General features: G+C 40.7%; 1 protein-coding gene across 5 annotated transcripts in view; it reads left to right on the plus strand.

Moving 5' to 3' along the window:
• Positions 1-513: 513 nt before the first annotated feature.
• Positions 514-14,428, plus strand: part of myh14 (myosin, heavy chain 14, non-muscle) — a 34,059-nt gene continuing 20,144 nt past the window's right edge. For 3 of the 5 annotated variants that reach the window (XM_036584426.1, XM_036584435.1, XM_036584451.1), the window contains exons 1-11: positions 514-676; positions 6,663-6,831; positions 8,233-8,439; positions 10,215-10,371; positions 11,476-11,503; positions 12,001-12,118; positions 12,454-12,501; positions 13,589-13,681; positions 13,769-13,832; positions 14,000-14,098; positions 14,203-14,346. In XM_036584426.1, the coding sequence (XP_036440319.1) occupies positions 6,673-6,831; positions 8,233-8,439; positions 10,215-10,371; positions 11,476-11,503; positions 12,001-12,118; positions 12,454-12,501; positions 13,589-13,681; positions 13,769-13,832; positions 14,000-14,098; positions 14,203-14,346 (1,117 nt within the window). In that variant the 5' untranslated portion in view covers positions 514-676; positions 6,663-6,672. The remainder of the gene's footprint in view (positions 677-6,662; positions 6,832-8,232; positions 8,440-10,214; positions 10,372-11,475; positions 11,504-12,000; positions 12,119-12,453; positions 12,502-13,588; positions 13,682-13,768; positions 13,833-13,999; positions 14,099-14,202; positions 14,347-14,428) is intronic. The other 2 variants (XM_036584444.1, XM_036584456.1) reach the window with 1 other exon arrangement.

Raw genomic sequence — 14,428 nt, forward strand, 5'->3', positions numbered from 1 at the left:
TTATTAATATTACTAACATGTACTACATGTTTTCAATTGTTCGTTCTAATAGTACTTTCTTTATGCTTGATGTTGTTATCAGCCTTAAGCCTTGCTAACCTGTTTAGTCTGGTGTGCTGGGATCGTAAGGTGCGGCCACCGGATTAGTGTTGAATCTGCGCAGCGCCTTTCTGCCTGTGAGCCACAAAGAGCGTCTGCAGCTCCGCACCGCCACCTGCTCCTCTGCTCTCATTCGGCCATGCGGGCTGCTTTAGCGCTCGTCCGACTGGCTGTGCCGCCTGTCAATCTCGCTGCCGCGCATTCTATTGGATGACGCGTCGCAGCGTTCCAGTACTGAGGAGGGGCCGCACTGCACTGCTCGGTGGGCGGGTTTTCGGGGACAATCTGCGCTGTGATTGGCTGCCGTTTGACATTCTGCGCCCACTCTGACTTCTATTGGTCGAGACGGAGGAAGCGTTCGTGCTTGTTTGAAGCCTCCCGCTTGCCCTCACTTCGTTTTATTCTCACTGTGAATGAGCGGTGCGGCTTCACAGGAGCGTTGTCATGTGAAAAGCCGCATTTGCAGTATTACTCCTTACAGGCTGACCAAAAAACAGAGAGAGAAAAGCCCAAGAAAGCGCCTTATTTCGCCTCCCCTTTCCCCTCCTGTTTCCCAGTTTGGACTAGCAGACCCAAGGTAAGACGCTCGCCTTATCCTCGCTCCCACCGCGCCGCACACTATCGTATTTCAGCGCTTTAGCTGCTTGCTAACCCAGTGAGCTTCGTCTAAATGCAGGGGGGGCAGAAAGCTGAAAATGACCCCGAATAGGGGGAGTCCCCCCAGCAGCTGCCGCTCCCTGGAAACGATCCTAATACTGAAATGTTGTGTACAAAATGTATTATATCTCGGCAGATTAGCCCGCGTTCTTAATACAGACTGCATAAATTAAAGCCCACGCTGTGTCTATTAATTGCATTTATACTAAATTCGCCTGTATGGTGCACCCTGCAGTCCAACTGGGCGTGCTATTAACCATGTAAGTTAACCACTTGTTCATGCGTTAAAGGCAAATTAAAGACTGTCCAGCGTTTATTTAAAAAATGCTATTTCTTGTCGCCAGAACAAAGACTGCATTAATGTTGCCGCACATTAACACGACCCTCACTGCTCTCCCCTCAGTGTGTGGAGCCGCCTATCTGCTCCACTATTCTTCAGACAGTCTTGACACCCGAGGTGTGGTTCCTCGTCTTTGTGGCCATGCAGGCGGGCTGAGGGAGGTCGTGTGTGAGGGAGGAACATTAAACCTTCTAAAATCTCCTCGTTTAGAGGGGCGACAGTGAATGTAGGCTCTGCAGCGTTAGCCTCTTAGCCTACTGTGTCCTCGCCGGCTTTAGCCTCCGCCGTTTTCTCTGGCTGCGTCCCAATCCACATACTATACTACACACACTCTGTGTACTATCCTAATGTATGCAGTACTCTGTAATGCTTAGTATGATTTTATGTGGGTTTGGACGCAGCCCCTGTTTCTCCACCAGGAAAGATTTTCCCCCGCTGCCTGGCCTCGCCTCCCACACTGACCCCTCTGCTACATGTGTCGTCTTCGCTGGTGCGGTCAGATAGCAGCGATGTTGTCGTGGATGGTGAAACGAGGCGTGAGGAATGAGAGACATATTGGTATTATATTCATTTGCCTTAGTGCTTTTGCTGCGTGTGGTGGCGCAGCTCTACATGAGGTGTCGTGTCGTGATGAGTTAGGAAAAAAAGCTCGAGTCAGAAGTTGAGTGTCTTATTCTAATTTTCCATTCCACCTTAAATGGTGCAGCAGTTCCGTTCTGGCGCGTGGACAGGGAGCGTATAGGCCCGCGTGTAACTGCTGCACCGATTAAGGTGGAACGGAAAATTTGAATAAGAAGGTGGGGAATTTGAGACTAGCTACAGCTTTGTGGGGGACAAAATGGAAAAGAAATACATGTTGAAACAGCACTGGATGCGCAGTTATTATTAATCGTCAGTTTTTCGTTGTGTAGAGCTAAAAGGTAATGCTGACAAAGACGAGCTGCCCGGTTAGCTCGTGTGAGTGAGTGCATGTGGATCAGGACTCACCTGTCTTGCTGACTGGGACTGAACCATCATGAATTAGAACCAATGCAATGCCTTGAGAAAGGGTATGCACCCTTCATCTCTCTCTCTCTCTCTCTCTCTCTCTCTCTCTCTCTCTCTCTCTCTCTGTGAGAGAAAAATTGACACAACATTTCTCCCCTTATCTTACAATGGCTAAGACAATTGAGTAGTGGATGCTGATATACATACATAAGTGTAAAAAGTGTACTCCATTTATTAATTCTTCTACCATTTCTCAAAAAACGTTTCATGTTTGTCAATTTCAAGTAATATAGGGCTCACATAAAATAAAACAAGAAAAAAGGTTTTACATGTCTTATATGAAGATCCATTTCACATAATTATGGCACATTTTTATTTCCAATACAAAAACCTTGAACACTGGGTGATATCAATGGCAAAACAATATTTTTTCTTTAAAAAATGATTTGGCTTTAAAAATGAGCCACTTTTAATTGAAGTACTTCACTTAAAATGAGCATCTAAAAGTAGGCTATCATGCTTAACCTACTCAAGCTCTTCCCATAGGTGATCTCACAGGGCCATTTCTGAACTAATCCAACAGCTAGTGAAGGCAGAGCTCAGAGTAGGTGGCAATGGTACAGTCATCAACACTGTCTGACAGACAACATGCCTGTCGTTACATGGATGTAACAAAAGTGAAGTCCCCCGAAAAACTTCAGTTAGACACGTAGATGTGTTCCACATACATCTAACTGGCACATATCATCACAATGCTTTCATTCCATTATAAAAGAAAGCAGGTAATTACATCCTCGGAGACCCCCCCCCCACACACATACACAAACACACTCCCCAGAAGGACACACTGCAGAGCAAAGATTCAAACCTGAATCCAGGCTGGAGGGCAGCTCTTTGAAATGCTGACCAGTGCTTTGTGTGGATGCACACTGGAGGGAGTGAGAGGCTGCCTGACCTCTACCCATGTGTTTGCTGTTTCAGATGCAGTTTACCTAAACAAAAAACCCATTTTAGTGGATAATTTATGTTATTATGCATTTTCTATATTTTGAAGATTCCATTAGGATAGCCTACAGTGTTTTATGGTTTACCATGTAGGCTAGTTATTGTTTTAACTTGTAAATAATGAAGACTAGATATGAATACATGGATTACAGGAGACAGTTAGGGAAGTTAATCAGTTAACTCTTAAATGGGAAACTCCATGAAAGTTGTACTTGTTTAAATTAGCTATGAACTTTTGCCTTGTGATTTTAAATATGATTTGATGCTAAAGTGTTTTTTACATAAGCTGTTTACAGGGTTCTAATTGAAGTGAGACAACACATAATCCTGTATAAATAAATGTTAAATAAAAGTAATAACTGTTTTTAGAAAACTGGCATAAATAATACATATTGATGTAATTACATGTATTTAATGAATGTTTTAATGGATTAAAAGAATTTGGTCAAAGATGTAGTTCAGTTTTGTATGTTTTCACAGTGAAAGTTCAGTATAAATGATTTAGAATGGAGCTCCTTGATGCTGATGCTGAGTAGAAGTGGGTTACAGGGAAGTGGCCTGTTTTACTGTAGTGTACATAAAATATGATTTGGCGATGATTTGATTTGAAGGCCATGCTGTGGCATGGGCAGAGGAAGGGCGAGTACAGTGAGATGGCCTGCTTTGAGGTCATATATGAAGATTTCACTGCTACTCTGCTGTCTGGCCTGCCTTGTCATTTTACATCACCATCAAACCTGCTCCACACAGAGTGTCTCGCTCTACCCCCCCATCACACACACTCACTCCACATACATACACACACATACATGTACAGACAACAACAGATGCAAACAGTTAAAACACACATTTTAAATGCTTCATTTGATTACACAAAGAAGACAATCAAAATAAAAGTCAGCCAGATATAATATGAGGAGTCCATTACAGTAATACGGTTCATTGATCCATGACTACTATTATATTTAATGGATTCAACTTAGAAGTTGCAGTTATTGTCTGTGATATCAAAAGCATGGTACAATTAGGGGTGGACAACATGGCAAATGTATAACTTCATGATATTTCAAGACATTTTCACAGTACACAATATATGATATTTAGTAGGAATGCATGACTTTGATTTTGCAGCCAAATTAGTTGATGGCTGATTAATTTGGCTGATTTTTATCAGCCTTTTTTAATCTGAAGCTCAGGCTGTGTTGGGTTAATGAACATGTGAAAAATACTTGCACATTTGCAATATGTTTATAAGAAAGACTTGAACGATATGAACTTGAAGCGATTTGAACGACATTATTTGCTCTTTTATGGGCCGACCTGACATTTTAAATTGGCCTATTAGATTAACATGAATCAAATAAAGATCTACATTGAAAATAAGAGGCAAGTGCACTTACCTGAGTCAACCTGACTTACTTCCCACATGAAATTGCAACACAGATCTCCCAAAATCAAAACAATAAATTGGCTGATTGCCAGTTTTGAGTTTTGAGCAAACATCTGCTGATTCTGATCTTGGCCTATTCCAATTGTGAATCCCTAATATTTAGCTATTTTCTGAGGTTTGTTAAGTTGAAACAGACAAAACCAAACATCAGTAGTACCACATTGAAAGAATACTACTACAAATTATGAATACAATGATTTTTTTTTGATATTTCACATACTGTGCTAAAGTAAAATCAGTTAACCAGACTTTGTTATGCTCTCTTTGTAATGGAAGGTGCAGTTGATCACTGATCTTTGTGTACTGATGATATCCAGTGTTATTTTTTCCTAATTTGTAGCTCATTAAAATAAGCTGAGAAGTTCTGTCTAAAGTTTACACATTCAGTTAACTGATTATAATCCCAGGGTTATTACATAATAAGGCTTATTATTCAGTAACTACAGTGCAAACTGGCTGAGGTTACAGAGGTGTGTAGTAACATTTTGGACCCTCTGGTGGGTGCTGGCCGTTTAAGGGGTTAAACAGTTGTTTAATGTTTGATGTTGTGCATGCTGTCTTCATTTGCAGAAGGAAAAACATTCTTTAGATTTTTGCCACATTTATGTTTTTTTTTTCTTGATATTGAAACACAGAAAAATGCCAGAAGTGCTTAAACCTGGTGATACAGAATGTAAATATAAATGGGATGGTGTTACTTACTATGTAATTAAATATGTAATAATTCTTGGCTTGTAAGGGTTGAGGAAACATCTTCCATCTTCCATACAGCCATACTCCTTATGATGGCTGAGATGGAGCTGTTTAGCCCTTGCTTTATGGAAACTTGCATTTGATCCACTGCACTAAGATAAGGGCAATAAGCAGGCATGTAATAGATCTCTAATAACAGCTATGAGTGGCTGATACATCAGTATTTTTTAGGCATATGTTTGATCTATATATAGATCAAAGTCTCAGTTATCAAGTCTTCCCTTGGATTCTTACACAAAATATGGATCCCTCCTCCAAAATATATATCCCTCCCTCCTCCCCTCTCTGTGTCAGTGAGTGTCTCATTCAGAGTCCTTCTCTGTGCTCCCCTCCCTCCTTTCTCTACATTGCTCTGTGTTTAATTGGCTTGCTGGCTTGGTGAGCAGTGTTCTCTGATGATGATGATGCTGATGAGGGTAATTGCAGTAATGATCATTCATCAAAGATGAATGCTTTGCTCTTTTCAGTTACTCAGTAAGTCATGGAATGATATCTGAGTCAGAACTGAACTGAGATGGTGTCTCATAGATAACAGCTGACCTCTGTCTTTGTCTATCACACGGCTTTTAGTGAGCAGAGAAAGACATTACACTGCTGTGATATAAAGACCAATGGTATATATTTTTCTGTTAGAAATATTTGGATGTGCTTGCTATTCTTTTATTTGAACTTCTTTAAAGGGATGGATGCAAAAACAAAAAATAAAATTAAATGAAATCACAGCACTACAGCTGTACTTGCTTACCTCACCTACTCTAACACAACATGTGAAGATGATGTGGTAGATGTTTAAAGGAGACATATTTTACTTTTTTTGTGCAGTTTAACATAGTTCCTCATACTGTGCAAAATTCTGAGAAAATGATATGTGAAGCCATCTGGGCAGTTTATCTGGGCAGTAAACGTTTATTTGAGTAGTTTGGCTAATCAAAACTTCCTTAAATTAAATCATGTGAGTTCTTGTAAGTGTAACTTTACTGTATTTATATTTATTTTATTTATTCTCATGTTATGTTGTGTTTTTACTGAAAAAAACACACATGCTGCTGAGATAAATAGTTTTAAACAGTTTTCTTGGCTGCCTAAGACTTTTGCACAGTATTGTATGTGAAATAGCAAGGAGAATGCTGTTTTGCTCACTGTGTCTTCTTTAAGGGTAGTGTGGGGGGGGCGGTTTCCAAGCCACATCCAAACCAACACCTCCTCACAGCAGACTGACAACCACTGTGGCCACATCTTAATTTAAAGAAGTTAATAATTTTCTTTCTTTTTTGTGTATTCTGTGTTAAATGGAATATAATTGAAATGTCATGTTTTAAAGACTTATTAAATTTCTCTCTCTCTCTCTCTCTCTCTCTCTCTCTCTAACAGGGAGAGTGCCATGTCCAAGCCGGCGGCGGGCGGTGCAAATGATGTCACCCGCTTCCTTTCCATGGAGGCGGGACCAAGCTCGCCCACCTCTGTATTCTCTGCCTCCAGCCAAGCTGATTGGGCGGCTAAGAGGCTCGTCTGGGTTCCGTCTGAGAAACATGGCTTTGAGGTGAGGAAGCGGAGCCAGTGGCATGACACTGTGCAGCTGTAGTAGCTTCTGTGAGCTTTTTTGTGTCATGGTGCCTCAGAGAGCAGTAATGGGCTTTGATGTGTGCCAGTATTTTTGGCCACTGTGCCAACAATGACTTTGCACATTATTTTACCAGTGAAAAAAGATCTGTTTATGGCTTTGGCCTGTTCATGCCCTTCAAAAGTGTACCTCACCATAAAATTATGGCATAGTGCAACATTTAGCTTGTGGCTGGTTAGTGAGAAAAAAAGAAATTTGCTGCTGTGTCTCAAATGTGTAATAAGCACTAATTCAAACTGTTTTCTGAGTGTATGTTGTGTCTTTATTTCTGCTTATTTTTTACTTAATACTTTAGGAAAACTAGACCACACTAGTTTTTTTTTTAATTCAGTGGTTGTTTCAAAGTAACCTATAAGCTCACAGTTTGATATCAGCTGTGCATTAATGTTTTACGTACTAACCTGCCAAAATTATACACTATTAGGATTAGTGTACAGTACATACTTCATAGTTTTCAGGCTAAGTATAGGATCCTGCAAATGGTTTTTAGTGTAAATCAAGATAACAACATCTGAGTATAGTAAACTTCCAGAGCTTTCACTGTTCTGGTTGTGGCATTGTACTCTAATAACCTCTGCAGTTCTCCTCGCTGACATAGTTCCATAGCAGCACTCCAGGGCTCTGATATGGCTCTCTATGAATAGAAGAATATGTTAGTTGAGCCTGCAGCGCTGAATGCTAAACAGCAGCATGATACAGGCCTCGTTTTAATTCGCCATATACTGAGAATGTTACTGTGTAACTGATTGCCAGAAAGAGAGAGGGATAGAAGGAAAGAGAGAGAGGGCAGAGGGAGGGAGAGAAAATCGCAGTGTAGCCCTAATGACCTCCAATAGGAAATGCTGAACACTCTCTCCCTCTCTTTCTGTTGTATTCATTCACACTCACAGTCTCTTACCATATCTCAGTACGTCTCTCTCTCGGTTTCTCACTCCCAAACACACTCCCCCTCAGCCTGTCTGTCTCCATCACCATGAATACAGGCTCTGTTCCCCAATGTGTATATGTATGTATGTATGTGTGAGAAGGAGAGAGTCTGTGCACTCGAAAAGACGAGCAGAATGAATGAAAACTGTTTCTGTATCTGTTTCTATGGCATGACAAGGCCCACACTTATCCTGGAGAAGTTCTAGTGGTTGTCACATTATCGAGCAGGGATTCAGGGTGTGTGTGATGAATGCATTTATTAGAGATGGCCTGTGGCCAAGTAGATTACATTATATGTATTTGTCTATGATATTTTGAAGTGTAGCATGCAGCGAAAACATTTATTCAGTCTCTTTTGCTGTTCTATCTCTTTTTTCTCTTTCTGTTTGCTAGTCTGCGAGTGTGCGTGAGGAGCGAGGGGATGAGGTGGAGGTGGAGCTTACAGACAGCGGGCGGAAGCTGACATTATTGCGGGAGGAGCTTCAGCGAATGAACCCGCCCCGTTTCAGTAAAGTGGAGGACATGGCTGACCTCACCTGCCTTAATGAGGCCTCTGTCCTGCACAACCTGAGAGAACGCTACTACTCAGGACTCATATATGTAAGTGTGTGTGTGAGAAAGCAAGACTTCTAGTGCATTTTCATGTCCTTAAAACTAGAGAAAAACAGGGGTAATGGGGTGGCCTTTTGGTACTTTGGGGAATCTTTCTGCCACTCTAACTCTTCGATCCTTCCATACTTAAAACCAGACAGTTTCAGCTGTGTCCTCCCAACAAATGTGTTTCCTTTTCAAAGAGACACTCACATTCACACAAGCAATCTCACCCAAACTCACCTTAGCTGCCTTACAAAGTTCTTTCTTATATGCATCTAAAATGGCTAAAGGAGATCTTTCTAAACAAATTAGATATATGAGATAATCAATTTGCACAAAGAATAAGTGAAAAATATTCTGGACGGAAAACTGGAGGAAAAAAGTATTAAAGGATACAGACAAAATGGGTCTTGTAGCAACCATGCAAGACCTGGTAGACCACCAAAACTGTCACCATGAGCTTTCATGTTTGAGAGTGAGGAGAAAATCAAGGTCTACTCTTGCTTAACATCTAAAAAAATCCACAGGTGTTTCTGGCCATAGTTTCACTATGAGAAGACAACTCAACACTATGAGTCAAAAAAGGATGTGTAGCTGTCAAGAAGCTGCTACTGAGAAATAGGCAAAAAATAAGAAACTTTGCACCAGAACACCAAAACTTGGATGTGGAGTAAGATTTTGTGGACTGATAAGTCTTAATTTGAGATCTTTGGACGTAACAGGAAGTAGTATGTATGACACTGAAGCGATGAAAGAACCTTGGAAAAAAGACACTATGAAAGCTATGCAAAGCATAGTGGACGATGAGTGCAAATTTGAACTTTTGTAACATCTGATGACAGTTGGTGATCTTCATTCATCATGCAGTACACTGTGAAAATCATTCTATAGCAAGTTAAGGACCTCATGCCCACTGCTGAGAAGATCAAGATGTACATATCAAAGAACAGTTGGACTGTTCAGATTAGTTCGACTGTCCATCCCATAGTCCAGACTCCAACATGACTCAAAGTGTTTGAGATAACTTGGGTTGCTACTTGAGAAGGAGAAAATGCAACCAACTTCTAAGACTGAACTTTGGGAGATGTGGAAAAATATCCCTGCAGATTTCTTTGAGAAACCGAAAGCAAGTCTCCTGAAAAGAATGGAAGCTGTAATAAAGGAAAAGCGTAGACACACTAAATACTGAAAAACTGATATGATATTTAGTTGTTGATATTTTTGTATAGTTTTATGTTAAATATACATTTTCTGTATTTCAATAAATGAAAGGTACTGTAGATTGTAACTGATCATAACTCAGTTCAGTCTCATCAGGTGTTTCGATACAGTGTTAGACTTTCCATTAAAAACAGTCCTATTATCTCAGTATTTGTTTCAGTGTGAGCATGTGTGTGTGTGTATGTGTTTTTGTGCGTGTGTGATACTGTGTGTCAGTGAGTGTTTGAGTGAGTGTATATTGCACACGTTGGTCACTGGACACTGCATGTTACTGGACACTACATATTGCCGGTCTTGCTGAGTAAGGGAGAAAGATAGTGTTACACACAACACACGTGCCTGTGTGTTTGTTCGTGACAGGTAGAGCTTTGTGTTACAGATAAGGTTTCATACAGTACACACTCACACATGTGGATAGTTAGGGTAGATAGTGTTTTCTGATAAGTGGATATAGTGACTTTGATCTGTTATATGTGAGAGTTGGTGGAAAAGTTGGATTATGTTGTCACTAACCTTTGTATCATTCCAATCTCTCTCTCCCTGTGTGTTTGTGTGTGTAGACATACTCTGGCCTCTTTTGTGTAGTCGTAAACCCCTACAAGAATCTGCCCATCTACACAGAGTCCATTGTGGAGATGTATCGTGGCAAAAAACGTCATGAAATGCCACCACACATCTATGCTATATCAGAAGCAGCCTACCGGAGCATGCTTCAAGGTAGCCTGGACAGAATCTAAGCTTTTGTCACTAGTTTGTAACTGTCAAATCGGTTGCACTCTGCTCATATTTTGTGTATGAAACTGGTGCGTGAGCTTAAATGCGCAGTTTATGGGCTGATAGGTGATGGAGCAATAGATAATGTCTCAAAGGCTTTAACAATTGCAGCAGAGACAGTGGCTAGACAGCAGCACAAGCCCCAAATGTGCTGAAAGAATATTTTTCAACAAAATTACATTACCAACAAATAACATCAGATGTTCACGTTCAAGACATATTTTGCTCTGCGCCTGCTCTCATATGCCCATCTGGCCCTCAGGCAGAATGCTAAACTAATGGTTTATACTGAGCTTGTTTTTGAACCACCTGTTCTGATCACACACTAAACAGACAGCCACAGGTACAATTGAAGAGTTTCATTCCAAAGTGCTGTATATACATTTTGGATATATCAAGTTTTTGAAAAGAAAAACAGCTGATGTGTAACGGGAACCCCTTTTTTAATTTCTCCAATAAAGGTGATATTAATTCTAATATAGCATTGATTATTTTGTGTGTATAAAGCCCATTACCACAGTGTAGATTATGAAAAAAAGAAAATTCTTGAACATGGTCTATGATGCATTATGCAATGAAACCCTGCACTTTTTCACCTTTTCTTCACTTTTTTGACATAAGTTAATAGTCCTGTTCAGATAGTTATTGATAGTTCTGTCAGTTGTCTTATGGGTGCAGGTTTAGTGATTGTTAAAAAAAAACTATTCTATATTGTTTTAAAAAACGCCAATTTTTTCACAACATGCTAAGATGCTTCAGTAGATGTTTTAGTAATACTCCAGAAATCATCTCCAAATGTTCATCTGTTAAACTGCAGTCTTTTATTCAGTTATTAATCTTAAGATGTATTATTCAGTAACTGCTGTAAATATTTTAGTGACTAATATTTAAGTCGTATGGTTAAACTGAAGTGTGAAATTGAAGAATTTGTTAGTTAATAGAAGTGTGGGTCCACAAGCTGTAGCTTTGCAGCATCGAAGACACTGCTGAGGTAAGGCTGTGTACAGACTAATATGCTGTCTCTCTCTTCCTCCCTTCTTTTTACAGACAGAGAAGATCAATCCATCCTTTGCACGTGAGTATTACTGATATTAACTGAGTGTGAATGTGTAAGTTAAAACCTTCCCAAAAAGACTCTCATTAATCCAGTGAGTGTACACTTCTGAGTATATCAATGTCTGAGTGGTGAAGCTCTTTTTGGCAAGAGTGTTTTGTTTTATACACTTATACAATGAAAGAGCGCTGCCTCTATTCAAGCAGTCTATGCATGTGCTATGATAGTCTGGCCAACATAAACAGCTGTCCTGTACCTCCTGCCGATTGCACACTGCTAATTTTACTCCGTTGTTTGTGTTTTTCCATGTTTTGCATGTGTCTGTGAGAAAATCTTAAATTGGAGATGGCTTCCACTGTAGGGTTTCATCTCCTGCCAGTGTTTATTTGAAAACCTTTAGCTCTGCTCTAGTTTTTATTGCAGTTTTTGTAAGGCTAAGTTTGTATGTGTTTATTTGAATGTTACTGTGGTCATTTGAAATGAGCTCTACTGTTTCCGTGTGTGTGTGTGTCTTTCAGGGGGGAGTCTGGAGCGGGGAAGACAGAGAATACTAAGAAAGTGATTCAGTATCTGGCACATGTGGCATCATCTCATAAAAGTGGAACTCTGGGCCGCAGCAAAGACAGCGGCCTCCAGGTGAGGGCAGCGTGGAGCTCAGCCAGAAAGACAGGAAGGCACATAGACAGCTGTTCTTATTGATTCTCCCATTTTTCTTCATAGAAAAGATTTTCTTTCACTCTCTGCTTTCCTTTGCTTCTCTGCTGCTTTATTAGCCGGTCACCTCCTGGTAGCACACTGATGGCGAGACTGTGTGAGATCAGGACTATTAAAAACTGACATTGCATCTGTGTTTTGTTGTCTAATATCTCTCCTTTCTCTAGTTAGCTTCTTTCACCTTTACTTTTATCCTTCTGCTAACCTTTTCTGTGCCCTTTTCTCCTATTTCTCCAAATCTCCTTTCCATGCTTAAGATGGATGGCACACGTTCTCTGGGTCGTGGCAGTAGTACTGTAAACAGGGTGAGTGGGGGTGATCTCTTCACTAACAGCATATCCCTAAACCAAACTCTAATACTTATCAAATGTGCACTAAGATCAGACCTACACTAGATACCTATCCCATACCAATTGGAGACAAAGTACTGGCAGATGCTCTTGCTTTCTGACTGCAGCAAATCCAACCTTTCAAGTTTTGAATATCATATTAACATGTTAACCGCATTGTGTTTTTAAGTGTGAGTTCATTTTTTGTGGTTTCGTGTTCCTTTAAGCACACGTTTTGTGTTTGCACTTATTTTAATGCTTTTATGTTATGTTTTTCCCCTGTGTCTCCCCTGCACTCATTTGTCCATCCCTCCGTCCCTCCTTCTTTTTCCTTTGTTCCTGTGCTCTAACAGAGTGTGCAGTATGTGAGTATGGCCTGACTTAAGAGTTTGGGAATAGTAGTAATTTGGCTGTGTGCTGTGCCTGTGGGGACAGTGTAGTTCTTTGAGAGCTTGGCTGTGGCAGTTAGTAATCCATGCCCATCCTTGGCCACTCTTAGTGGTGTGCAATATGAAGTCTGCATGAGCTGCGCCATTCATCTTTCTAGAAGTCAACTGCCACAATTTTATGCCTATTTTAAATAGATTTACCATTTTAAGTAGAAACACACAAATTCAGGGACTAGTGTTTTCCACCCTTGTTCTAGACCAGTGGTCACCAATTCTGCTACTGAAGATCTGCCATCCACGCGGACTTTAGCTCCAGCCTTAATTAACCCTAGCTCCATTTGATTGTTGCCTTCAGAAGTCATTCTGAATGTGGTGTGTTACATTTCGGTTGGAGGTGAAACCTGCAGGAAGGTGGATCTTCAGGAGGAAGGTTGGTGACCACTGTTCTAGACACTGAAGTAATGGGTGTCATTAGGAAAAAAGTTGCTGATTATTGACTTTACTCAAATGTGCAGTAAAAGAAATAGCTGGCTGCTCCCTGCTGCTTATTTCCTTTATAAAAAATTCCATGTAGTTGCTGGAGCTTTGCAGCATCTCACAGTGCTGGGGCAAGGCTGTGTGCACAGTGGTTAGTGCCGTTCCTACTCTGAGGCATTGCTGTCTGTGTCCTGTAGGGGGAGCTAGAGAGACAGCTTCTGCAGGCCAACCCTATCCTAGAGGCCTTTGGCAATGCAAAGACCGTCAAAAATGACAACTCCTCCAGATTTGTAAGGTTCTTTTTCTTCTCTTTTTCTCTCTCAGTTACTTGTTTAAAAATGTGCAAAATACTAAACATGATTTGACCTGTGTTTCAGGGCAAATTTATCCGTATCAATTTTGATGTGACCGGCTATATAGTCGGTGCCAACATTGAGACCTGTATCCTTTAATCATATCAGTCTCTGAACAGTACTGATGCAGCACACATCTGTTCTGTCTAATCTTTATTCAGTTTGACCTTTTTCCTCTATTCTATTGCATTTTGTCCCAAATCTTGGCACAGCTCTGTTTGCTGTGTATGTGTCCTTAACTGATGTCTTTGTCAGACCTGTTAGAGAAGTCTCGAGCCATCCGTCAGGCCAAAGATGAGAGAACCTTCCATGTCTTCTACCAGTTACTCTGTGGAGCCTCTGAGGCCATGAAAGGTGAAAAGTTAAAAAGCCTGCACACATATGCAAACATTTGCACACTTCCAATACACTTCAGATTTTTGTCTCTATAATGAAAGATGATTTTTTTTTCACTCCAGCCGAGCTGCTCCTGGGCAGTGCAGATCAGTACCGCTTTCTATGTGGGGGTTCAGTTCCTGTTCCAGGTCAGAGTGATGCAGAGAACTTCACTCAGACAATGGACTCCATGAGTATCATGGGTTTCACTCAAGAGGAGTCCACATGTAAGTAAAAGAGAGAGAGATAATGCTGTAAAATGCCATTTCAGCTGTGCAGATTTCAAACGCTGTGGGCTTGGAGTGGGAA

Source organism: Colossoma macropomum, unplaced genomic scaffold, assembly GCF_904425465.1.
Source record: "Colossoma macropomum unplaced genomic scaffold, Colossoma_macropomum, whole genome shotgun sequence".
NCBI classification, from domain to species: Eukaryota; Metazoa; Chordata; class Actinopteri; order Characiformes; family Serrasalmidae; genus Colossoma; species Colossoma macropomum.